This window comes from Sander lucioperca, chromosome 3 (genome assembly GCF_008315115.2).
Source record: "Sander lucioperca isolate FBNREF2018 chromosome 3, SLUC_FBN_1.2, whole genome shotgun sequence".
In the NCBI taxonomy this organism is placed as follows: domain Eukaryota; kingdom Metazoa; phylum Chordata; class Actinopteri; order Perciformes; family Percidae; genus Sander; species Sander lucioperca.
Window position 1 is genome coordinate 551,603 of NC_050175.1, and position 12,651 is coordinate 564,253.

General features: G+C 41.9%; 1 protein-coding gene across 1 annotated transcript in view; it reads right to left on the bottom strand.

Annotated features, from left to right (window-relative positions):
- The window catches only part of adamts18 (ADAM metallopeptidase with thrombospondin type 1 motif, 18), a 65,551-nt gene that overhangs the window by 33,417 nt on the left and 19,483 nt on the right, over positions 1-12,651 (bottom strand). The window contains exons 5-12 of the mRNA XM_031309113.2: positions 12,408-12,622; positions 10,916-10,999; positions 10,642-10,801; positions 8,214-8,319; positions 7,029-7,166; positions 6,774-6,927; positions 5,196-5,291; positions 3,542-3,690 (exon numbers count right to left, since the gene is read on the bottom strand). Coding sequence (XP_031164973.1) covers positions 3,542-3,690; positions 5,196-5,291; positions 6,774-6,927; positions 7,029-7,166; positions 8,214-8,319; positions 10,642-10,801; positions 10,916-10,999; positions 12,408-12,622 — 1,102 coding nt within the window. The remainder of the gene's footprint in view (positions 1-3,541; positions 3,691-5,195; positions 5,292-6,773; positions 6,928-7,028; positions 7,167-8,213; positions 8,320-10,641; positions 10,802-10,915; positions 11,000-12,407; positions 12,623-12,651) is intronic.

Genomic DNA, 12,651 nt, shown 5'->3' on the forward strand with positions numbered 1-12,651 from the left:
CGATTTAGTTTGGGGTTGAAGATGACATTAGAGAAAAACAGTCAGATTCAGGCTAATCCTTCTTGTTCTGCTCAGATTAAGAGCAGAGGGGCCCTGCCAAAATAATCGCAGAGATTACTGGGGACAAACACACTCTGAGTCAGGGACTTAAAACGTGACTCAGGGGTACATGCTGCAGTTTGGATAAGGTCTGAGTGTGTGTGTGTGTGTGTGTGTGTGTGTGTGTGTGTGTGTGTGTGTGTGTGTGTGTGTGTGTGTGTGTGTGTGTGTGTGTGTCCGTGTGCGTGTGCGTGTGCGTGTGCGTGTGCGTGTGCGTGTGCGTGTGTGTGTTGTGGTGGGGTTGAGGTTGGGGTGAAAAGATGTCATATGAAGACACACACCAGCCTAATTATATTGTCTTCACATGAGTTCAAAGGGATCTGACACCTGGTTGGCCCATTGTATGTTGTTTTTTAAACTCATGACTTGGGTTTGATTTTTAGCCCTCCCCATCTTTCCATCCCCTGTCTGTCCCACTGACCCTGTAACTCGCCGTTTAGCAGCATCCACCCATTTTTCAGCGGCTGCAGCTATAAAGCACTCTTTAGTGCCACAGGAATGATAAATGAACCTGACAGATAACCTGGTTTAAAGGGCTCTGTAGCCCTTTTTGGTCTGCCAGTTCTGTTGTATAATGTGTATCATATGAGGGCCGTTCTGCCTCTGGAACCTTTTGGTCTTTGATCCCTCCCAGGGATTAAGAGACGAGTCGGTTGTGACGGACAGATTGGCCACATCAGTGTCTGCCCAGCTGTTAAGTAAGCAGTGATGAAGCCAGTGGAGTAAGGAGGGTGATATACAATATATCTAAACAGACCCCTTCATGGAGTGGTTATATTTAACCAAAAAACCTACACCTAAAAAAGGCTACATTTTCTCAAGAAAATGTATATGTGCTTCTAGCTAAAAAAAACTGTGGTTAAACATTTGAAATAGCTGAAATACTGAAACAGTTAAAGTCATAGTTGAAGTAGCAGTCAATATATAATTACTGAAAGATGATGGACATTCAGTTTAGGTCTAAGTATTGAATGTAGTTGAATGGTCAAAATAAATGTAAGCCTTGAGTAAAGTTGAAGCATCAGTCTGGGTGAAATTGCTGAACAGAGCTGAGTGTAGGTGATAAATTGTCCTGGAGGTGCCAGTTGAAGTCAAAGTCCAGACATGATGTCTATTAAAGTGTCAGCTGAAGTGTAATCACTGAAAGCAGTTGGAATAAATAGTGTATAAACACTGGAAGTTGTGGGGAGTTAGAAGAGTGGAAGACGGGTGTCTTTTTCAGAAGGTGAAGACCTGAGACTTGAAAAGGGTTCAACTTGAATGTATCCGTTGAAGAGTACTCACTGTTAGCACAACAACTAGGAAATCAAAGAAGAGAAACTCTCAGTTGACATGTAAGCACTGGAAGCAGTTGAACTGAGTTGTAGAGTTAAAGTGGTGCTAAGGCCCTCCAACAAATTTATTTTTTTCATCATTAGTGTTATTAGACGTGTTCGAAATGAGCCAGGCCTGCGCAGAATCGATCACCGGCGATCACCGCCCAATGCATGCCAGTTAGATTTGCTTGCTCTGACATCATGATCCTTATTAGTGTGGTATGAGAGTGTGCTTATGTTGTATGTGTGGATGTGTGTGCTCATGCATACGAGTATGAGTTATGTGTATATGGCAATGCTGTTTCCTTTAATGGTTGTGGAACCACAAGTGGATCCAATAGTGAGTGAAACATTTCTCTTCAAACAGCATGAACTATGCTTAACATTACCTGAAAAGGCATCTCACTAGATCTAGAAATCAGTTCCTCCTAATTTTATTAAATATTAAAGACCTCATATTATGCTCATTTTCAGGTTCATAATTGTATTTAGAAGTTGTACCAGAATAGGTTTACATGGTTTAATTTTCAGAAAACACCATATTTTTGTTGTACTGCACATTGCTGCAGCTCCTCTTTTCACCCTGTGTGTTGAGCTCTCTGTTTTAGCTACAGAGTGAGACATCGCACTTCTGTTCCATCTTTGTTGGGAGTCGCACATGCAGTAGCTAAATAAGGACTACTAGCCAGTCAGAAGCAGAGTATGAGGGCATGCCACGCTAGTAGTTAGGCGACCATTATAACGTGTGTTACAAAGTTTGTCTGTGAAGTAAAGGCTGGACTACAATAGAGCTGTTTGGAGCAGTTTGTGAACAGTGTTTTCTGTTGGAGATGGTAAGTCCCTTTGGGGTGGACTTTAACCTATAACGTGCACAAAAAAGATATATAACACAATAAAGGAAAGGGAAAAAGCCAAAGAGCATAATATGAGCATTTGAAGAGTGCTTAAAATTGTCTTGACAGCAGGCTAGCAACACAAACAGGGAAAACATTAGAGGTGCTGTCTAGGAATTTGGGTTGACTTTGTTTCCTGTTGATTGGCCATAGCTCCCATAATGACTGTTTCTGAGTTACAGTACGCAGAAAATTGCTAGTGTAAACACACATTCTTCAAGGAGAAGACGCTAAACCCTTAACAACCACAAAACTTGCTCAAACACTGCATACAATTGTAACATAACGTCAGTATGTTCTGTCACTCAGACGTTGGTCTATGGATTACACATACTTCATATTAAAGGCAAGAGGGGCTGAAATTGCATGAATGGTCAGGCTAATTAATCCTTTCATTAAATTGCCCATTGCAAAAATCCTGCTTGTCCTGTATTTAATTTAAAGGGCCAGTGTTGTGGGGGCTGGATAACTAACTGCAGGCCGATCAGTTGGCTGATCACAGCATTGTGACAGAACAACAATAAATCTAGCAATTGTATTAAAAGTGAAATAAAGGCTTAAAAACATCTAAAAAATCTCCGGAGTGTTTTAGGGAATAACAACAAGGGGTTGTACATCTGTTATGAAACACAACATTAAAACTGAGGAGCTCTCACGTGCCTGTAATGACATGCACAGAGCCCTTTACTAACAAAGAGATATGCACTGTGGGATGTGGGTCTGCAGAATTATGCAGAATTATGTTTGTGTGAGTGAGCAGCAGTAGGGTATGTTTGCTGACTGTCTTGGCAGCTTTCAGAGAAAAGAGCATGCTATTAGGAGGTTGTCCTCGTCTGGAGCACGGGGAGGAATGGTCTGTCTGTCTGGACTGTCAGCCTGAATGATGGGAGCCGTTATCAGGCATGTGTGTGTGTGTGTGTGTGTGTGTGTGTGTGTGTGTGTGTGTGTGTGTGTGTGTGTGTGTGTGTGTGTGTGTGTGTCTGTGTGTCTGTGTGTGTGTTCGTGTCTGTGCTGACAGCAACCTGGCAGACAATACTTTCAGGTGTTCTGAAAGAAAAGGATTTTGGGACATGAGGCTTTCAAGAATTGCTTTCTGGCCCAAACTGCAACTCAGATTTTCATTGCAGAACCAGCCACATGACAACATGAATCACTTTGTCATCTGTTTGGCTAGTTAATAGCATTTCAAATGAGGTGAGGGATTAGAAGATGATGTGTAGCAAGTGTGTATACCTTGGACTGGTGCAGGAGCGCTCCCTGTACATGACCCCTCCTCCACAGGTTCTGGAGCAGTCAGACCACTGAGACCAGGCCGACCACTGGCCATGGACTGCCCTAGGACCATGCTCCCCATATTTAACACACTGACCCCTCCGACACCACTGGAGAAAAGCGAGAGAAAAGGAAATGAATGAAGAGAAAAAAGACGCACAGAAATAGTTTTCTTATCAGAACATTGAGCATTGGCCCGAGCTTCTTGCCTGAGTTTCCTGGTTTGGACAAATGCCCAGCACCACACCTGGACACCCACACTCTGCAGCTACAGCCAAAACACACACACATACACACATAAACCCCATCCAGGCCCTTCCAAGCCAAACCCTGCATTCACACACATCACCACCTCTCTCTCTTTCTAAATATCATCTTTCGATATGTAAAGAGGTACGATAGTTCTGTTTCCAGCTGGGATAAGCAAAAATGCTTCTGCAGGTATATGCATGCGTGAGCAGCAAAGATGTTTTTTATTGATACAGGTAACTGGCTTTTAATCAAGTAATAGTCCAAATAAAAGAATGTATTTTGAGCTGTCTTCTCTCCCTTTTCAAGGTGCAAGGATTTACTTTGGCTCCGGAAAGTGTGAACACTTTAATTGAAAGGACGACTACAATTTATTACAACTGGGCTGCTATATTCATAGTTATTATTTTTATCAGTTACCATAATAAACTTGTATTCACTGAATTAATTACTGCCATCTGGGAACACCATGACATCACAACAACAAAACCCTCGAAAAGTCATTAAAAAGAAAAGGTGTGTGCACTCACAGCTCCAACAAGCACATCAGATTAAAGTTGAATCAGGAAGCCGGTCTGTAAACTGTTATGAATGTTTTCCACTGATGGTTTGATAGTACAGTTAGGTTTGCCCTCATTTTCTCCTGAGGATTTGTTAAAAGCAATAGTTTGGCATTTTAGGGAAATGAGTTAGAAGAGAAGATTATGTGTACAGTAAATAGGAATCTGACTGACTGACTGACTGCATAAGACTTCAAACTTGGTGAAACAGCTAGCCTGGCTCTGTCAGTAGGTAAGCTAACAAACCCAAATTAAAAACAAAATATGGTTTTACCGGGGTGCCGGACTATTTCTTATTTCTTGACTTCCTGAAATCTTGCCAGGCAACCAGTGGAGACTTAGGCTAGTTTTATATTTCCAGACAGACAATTTTGCTCAAAAGTGGAGATTTAAACCCCTCTGATGTTGGACTAAGCATATTTCACAAAATGTCGAAACTATTCCTTTATAACTTGTCTGACCATGTGACTGCTGATGTCAGACTTCAGTTAATTGATATCACACCATTCCCACATTTCAGCTAACAATTTGGTTTATAATTACCAATATTAATTATATTAAATCATAATTATACTTAAAATATATTTTTTGGATCCTTTTCCACCCAATTATCAGTGTCTGTTATGTGTGTTTGTCTTCTTGAATTTTTTTTTTTGCAAAACATATCCATATTATTCATCCAAATGAGACACCGTAGATCACACGTGTCCCTTTAGTTAGAAATGTATGTGTGGTGTCTAATTAGGAGAGTGAGTAAAAGTGTCAGGGAGCAGAATGAGTGACTGGCTGATCCTCCACATCCTCACCATGTCAGGACCGCAGCTGGTGCCTTCTGCAGCAGGCATGAACTTGGTCTCGCAACGGTGCCCCGTGCGATGACACCACAGCGACTTGCAGATGTCCTGTCAAACACACACACACACACACACACACACACACAGGATGAGATGTCTATCAGATATGGTGTTTTTTTTAGTTTACCATCGTAGGTTTTTTCATGAAAGAAGAGCCTTTTGACATGGTGTTGCTCCCCTCTCTCCTCTTCCTTGACCCGACAGCACATGCTTCCTGCCAGGACCACCATCACGCTGGTAAGCTTCTCCACAAAGCATCGGTGTCAAATCTAATCACCGTACTTCTGTAATGAAACGGGCTATAATTGTATGTGTCATCCGACCCAACAATACAGAGACAGAGCGAGCGAGTGAGCACAGAGGGAAAGCCGGGGTCGAAAGACAGGCGGCAGAGTCTGGCAACTCGCCCAACTGCAACTGGCAACAAGAGAGGAACCAGAAAGGAGGGAGTGTAAGAGCAGGAGAGACCACTCCAGTGTGTGTGTGTGTGTGTGTGTGTGTGTGTGTGTGTGTGTGTGTGTGTGTGTCTTTGTCCCCATTCTCTGATGCCAAGCAGGTGGTTGACAGCCATACCGCTGAAAATCATTCTACATGAGCCCATTAGGAACAAAAACAACAAGGGGGAAAAAGTGTGAAAGGCAGCCCTAGATCCACTCTTAATCAGCGTGTAGGTTCATTTACCACCCACTGACTCACACACAGGTCTAAGAAATGCAGATGTAGTATTTGATCTTCTGTTAGGGAAACATAGCAGGGATTTAGAGAAGTCGTGAATAGCCAAGGTAATGTCCTGTGTGCTAATCCGTCATATATACGATTTGGCAAAGCCGATTTTCCCAGCAATCACAGCCCTGGAGAGGCGACCCTGTAGTATTTTAAACAGCATTTACATGTGAATCAACGTCACTGAATGCACCCAACATAAAGGCTTATACCAAGGCTTGGGAAAGGGGTGGGGGGGTGGGGTGTGTATTCCCATTCAATTTATGGAATGCATTTCAATGGTGGGTCAAATGTGGGGGGGTTCGAGGTTGTTGTGCAAAGATCATGCTAATTAATAAAGTGCCACTTTAGCAATGCATCATTAGCGCTGTAAAGCAGACAACTGCAGCTCCTGTATAATCTGGGTGCTCCAGTTCTTTACTGGAGGCTCATCTGGTGAGTCTTGGTTTAGGCAAAGGGACACAGGACTAACGCTTGATTTAGAAATGTAAAACCAGGACAATTCAACTGCCCTGCAGGGTTAGCTGATCTATTTTGTACTCTTCTTACTTCAGTGTCTTTGTTGGTTTATATAGCATGTTGCCATTTTGGTCACAACCTTCTTCATCCAGCACTTTAAGAGCACCACTAGCATTTCGCGTATTTTTAAAAAAATCATATTATAGTTTTTTATTTTTCTGATTTGTTCAACCAACTCCTGAGGGAAATATATTTAGCTCTTTAGCTGCTAAATGCTCCACTTTTGGTGTTTTTGGTTTGATTATAGCGTTTAAACCATGCTAAAAATATATAAAGTGAATGTCTCACCTTGACAAAATCCAGGCTGCACAGTTTGGCCTTGGAGCCAAACTGCCACTTGCACTGCGTGTCTGCGTTGTACAGCTGCCCGGGAAGCTGCTCAGGGTACTTGTACTGACCGATCTGCTTGGGCTCGTCCACCAGACAGGATGCCTGGGCTGTTCTGGTGAACATAGCAAATCACACGTGTCAGTCAGGAGGAGGGCAACGACAACTGGCAAATTTGACAGTGTTTGTGCACTTGCACGAGGCGCAGAGGCCTACCCAAGGAAGCGGCTGAGGTACTGTCGACTGCAGGTGGACCAGAAAAAGACTCCGTTGTTTCCAGCCAGAGTGGGAGACATAATGTTGCCTTCTGTCTTGCGACAAGGGTTCCCTTCACCATCATGGATCATCCCAAAACTAGAGAAAAAAAAGGAAAGAACCATGTAAGTATCTTGCACCCGGCGCAGCACAAAGCCCGACGCAAGTGTCTTTGCTAGTTTAAGACCAACACAGCTGTCAATTTCCCACGAACAGACCCTTTTTCCGCCGTCAAACTAGCAAAAGATGATTTGGATACGCCCTAAACGCACCTGCGCCATGCGCTTCACGGCGTGCACTTAAATCGTTAAAATAGGGCCCTTAATGTTTACACATAGCAAGGCACAAATACATGTCGTGCAAGTTTCTAATGAGTAAAGGCTTAAAAGAAAAAGAACATGAAAGTTGTCTTTGTGATGACCAAGCTGGTGTCATTGTTAACCCAACTTTTTTATGTTACATTATATAATAAAATGAAAATATAGCTTGTTTCATGGAGTCATCAGAAAAATCACACATGCTTGCTGATGCATGCAGCTAAGATGTTCTGCCTTACTTACTTATTCATCACTGCAACATGTTTAGCAATTACTTCTTTGTTAATTTGTCAGTGTAAAAGTTGTAGGCCTCAAGTCCACATGTTTCTGGGCATGCCTTCTATATAGCTGGCTACATTCATTAAGATATTGCGCTATAGATATTCTGACATACACCTGGATGAAGTAAAAACAACATGTTGTCCCTAGTTTGTGTTGAGAGCATGCCCGACAGACAGAAGGGTTTTACCGCAACATGAAAAACAAAAGTAAACGGCCTCCCATCTCAATGGAAACATATAAACACAAAAAAGAGCCATTTGGCCAGAGGCAGTTTCCATTATTCTCTCATAAAGTGTCATGGAGTGGATGAGGTAGTGCTCTAACGTAATGCTCTTTTAATTAAGAGTATGTTTGTTTCTTTAAATCAGACCACATTTATTTCATTTAATATAGATTTGTCACATCCACTCACAGCACAGAGCTAATATAGCGACACTATGACACTAAAGTCTGACATAGATTCATCTGCTTAAGTCTGTGTGGTCTGATGTGGTGTCCAGAAACTGTGTTATTAAGCTTGCCAGGATGCAGTTGTTGTTCGACATACTTGTGTCCAGACTCGTGAGCGATGGTGAATGCCAAGCCCAGTCCTGTATCCTCATTGATGGTACAACTCCTGTACTTGCTGCACATTCCACTGATGGGGGCAAAGCCTGCATATAGAAAGGAAGAAGATAAAGTGAAGTCAGGATACCTGGTTATTAAGTATAATGTACTGACTGCATGAAAAGCTGAAGGTAAACAAAATAAAACCTCATAACTGTGAGATAAAATCTGAGCACATTCTTTCTGTTGAAATGTCTGACAGATTTGGCATATTGCGTACATGCATGCAGGAAGGGGAATTTCACATCAGCTGCAAAGTGTAACCTCACAAGCCCTGGCCAACTTAACTTAAGTTTGTTCCTAGACTTCAATCAGTTTAGAGGAGGCCTACTGCTGATGGTGGACCTGACAGCATTAGGAAAAAAGATAAGTGATCCGAGATGTGGGATTTACTGTAACTGACAAGTTGATGAAAATATTCAGTGGTCACTGTTTTTTCTTATTGTTTTTTCTAGCAGCGGTTTATCGTAATAGATCCAAAAATATAAGAACATGTACACCAATAGAAACATTATACGGTTGATGAATGAGCCTATGACTTGAAGAGCCACATGTTAAACTTGAACAACACTGGCAGAACATACATACATTTAGAAGTTACATACAGTGAATACATAATTGTAATTGTGAGTCACCTTTCACCTTTTTTACCTTATTCAGCTAATGAGATAAAGTGCTGCCTTGAGATTACTAACAATTATTCGTGTGAAAGCAATATGATTATGGTATTAGTCAAGCTTAGATAAGCTATGTTGATGTTGTTCCAGCTGCCTCTTGTTCGTACAAGCGTTAAGATTTATGAGTAAAGCCTATCCTTAAGTGCAACACTGGTCACTTCAGATATGGTGAAGCATGATTCTTGGTCAACATTTGTTACGTTGATTTTCCACATGGCTTAACCAGACGAAGTGGCAACCTCCAGTGCTGAAAAATGAAGCCAATGCTCAAGTTCCAAAAACTGCAGTTCATCGCGTGGCCACTTTGGGCTGGCTCCAGAAGGGAGTCAATCCCCATAGACCCCCATGTTAAAATGCCCAACTTTACAGCATAAATAAACATGTTTACAGCCTGGTACGAAAAAAATGTTTTGGTCTCTATAGCTAAGTTAACTAACCTAACAACTGTAAGGGGGGTGCTCAACGTTTTTTTTATAATTAACCCGTTTCAATTATATTCAGGCTTAACATTCTGCATAATTAGGGGGTTCCACTTTGAGTGACAGGTGGGCTGCCGTCACAGGAGGCAAGCATAGAATGTAGGCTTCATTCAGCCCGCCTCGGCTCCATCCACGCTGAACCTCTTTACCCATTTATGGATTAGCCGACGTCAGGTACTGCCAAGATGGCAAAGGCTGGAGCCACCATAAGCATTTTGAGCTTCATTTTGGCTCTTCAGAAACCAATGGATGAAGTCACAGACACAACGTCCCTATTTTACACAGTCACAACTTATACAGTTGTTTTTCACACAGATTTGACGGACTACCAATTAGGGTGGGGTATCGTTTGGATTTTTACGATTCCGATGCCGAACCGGTACTTTTAAAACGATTCCAATTCCTAAACCGAACAGAAATGACATCAAAGAAAGGCTCTTTTATAGAGAATGTGAAAATTATTGAAATTTAATAATATATTAACATTTATGGTAGCTAGCTAACGGTAGTCTACAGAGAAAGTGTGATATTTTTATGTCCTTTTCGGACTGACAGAGGGAAAATATTTCAGTCGACACATTAAGTGGAACCGAAATGAGGAACCGAAATTTGCGTTCTAATCCGATCCGATTCCTACCGGTTGCATAGGAACCGGTTCCATAGTGGAACCGGGTTTCGGTACCCAACCCTACTACCAATGTAGGATACCTTTAATGAGCTCTCTGTTAAGTGACAGTTAATCAAGTTGATCATTGTTGTATTTCATACCTTATGCTCATGTTTCCTGTCTGCTTCTACACTGTCAATATCCAAGAAAGGCAAAATGCCAACAAAATCCCACATGCTTGGGTTCACAACGTGGGTTTATAACAGCGTTTAAATACTCCAATAAAATATAGCTTTTGGTCACAGTGGCAAATGAGTGTCATTCTTCACTTACACTCTCTTCTTCTTGCACCTGTCAAACTTCCTTCACTCCTTGTTGTAATGTCTACACTCACAATGTCACCTTTACGCCCATTTTCATGCCCCAAATTTCACCATTTATGTCGTGCAAGGGATTCTATGTTGTCAACACTAAAGAAAAGCTCCCACATCTCACAGAACTTTATTGTTATACTACTTACTATCAACAGCTGCTTCCCACTTGGCTAAACAAATATAAATAAATAGGATATTAAAAGGTTTGTCTTGTTTAGGTTAGCTGTCTTACCCAGGGTGTCACAGGGCTCATTTTTCCAGGAACAGATGTCCAATCCGGTGAGGAGAACAGCGTGGTCATGCCGTTTACCACCTTTTCCCACTAGACCTGACTGCCACTGACAGAAACTGTTGAGGGACTGGTCAGCATGGTGATTGATGGTCAAGCCAAGCTGGAAATCAAAAGAAGAGACATAGAGATACAGAGCAAGTGTGAATTAATCAATCACCAGTGCCCAGTGCAAAACAAGCACATTTTTGCAGAATTGTAGTCTGTATCAACTCACCGGGTCCTGTTCAAGGAGTAACAAGCTAACCACCACTATGTTGATGTCCGTCCCAATGGTGCCATCTTTGAATAGACTGGAAACCTGCAAAAGAGGAGAAAACTGTTTAAGACGAAATATCCTACGTGGCAAATCTAATATTAATGGTTTTCTAATTGTCCTATGCTCTCATTTTGCCAACAATTAGTGATTAGAATATGACAAAGGATATGTGATGTAAGAGTCGTACAGGTAGAGAGGGGTTACAAAATATACAATATACAATAATACACACATATATATATATATATATATATATATATATATATATATATACTGTATATTATTAAGAAAAAAATGGATAAGAAGATAAAAAAAGAAAAGATCACAAAGTGGCTTAAGATGCCTGCAGACATAAACATCCACATGCAGTGATTTTGTAGTCAATATAGTAGTCAAGCAGATTCTGATAAATCAGTTGCACACTGGTGTTCATGTTTCACACCTTTGTACAGTATGTGTTCTGCATTACTCTCTACCTGTACGACTCATTTTAGTTAGTTTAGTCAGCTAACATATGCTGGCATTAGCCACTATTTGCTACTGGTGATACAAGACCAGTTAAAACAATAATAACAAAACCCGTGTATTGAATGGAGCAAAGGTAAAATTTTATTTCCTTATGAATTCAACTTTTCATTAAACAATAATTAAGGTGCCATTTTTTTTCTTTAAAAGATACATGGTCTCACTTTGAGGATCCCTTTAATGTGAATTTCTTTGTCATTTCTGTATTTTGTTTCATTTAATTTCAAACCTGAAGAAACTTCAGAATGTCTAGCTGGAAAAACAGAGGTAAACATGTTTGCAGATTAGCTCGCAAGGGTCAGCTTGGCTACCCCCTCAGCCACTTCACCACTAGCATTAGAGATAGCTTGGCTACCCCCCCTCAGTCACTTGAACGCTAGCGTTAGAGCTAGCTTGGCTACCCCCCTCAGCCACTTGACCGCTAGCGTTAGAGATAGCTTGGCTACCCCCCTCAGTCACTTGACCGCAAGCGTTAGAGCTAGCTTGGCTACCCCCCTCAGCCACTTGACCGCTAGCGTTAGAGATAGCTTGGCTACCCCCCTCAGTCACTTGACTGCTAGCGTTAGAGCTAGTTTGGCTACCCCCCTCAGTAACTTGACCGCTAGCGTTAGAGCTAGTTTGGCTACCCCCCTCAGTCACTTGAGCGCTAGTATTAGAGATAGCTTGGCTACCCCCCTCAGTCACCTGACCCTTGCATTGCAGATGGTACTGGTCTGTTGAATCTCCCATATTACATAAACAAACAAGACCTGGGAGAAACAGAGCAGATTTCCCTTGTGTCTTCGAGCCATCACTATGTCAAATGTTTAGTTTAGTTTATTTGTTTCAAAGAACATGAAAAACAAATTACATTTAAGAAATGCCAAAATACATGTTACGTGCTACCACCTCCTCCTTCCCTTCTCCTCCCTTCTCCCACCCTCACCATATTCATGACGGTAAGGACGTAGGTGGTGACGTTGTCCCTGCCGTGTTTCTCCAGCATCTTCCTGTCTGCCACCACCAGGGTCTCCACATTCAGACCCCCCACCCTGTTGGAGTTGATGGGCGATCTCTTTGCCCTTCCTGGCCCTTCTGCCTCGGGTATCGCAAACTCGTCAGGCATGATGAAACTGTCCTCAGCAGGAGGCTTGGGAGCATCTAGGAGGGCAAAAAAAGGAAGGACGGAA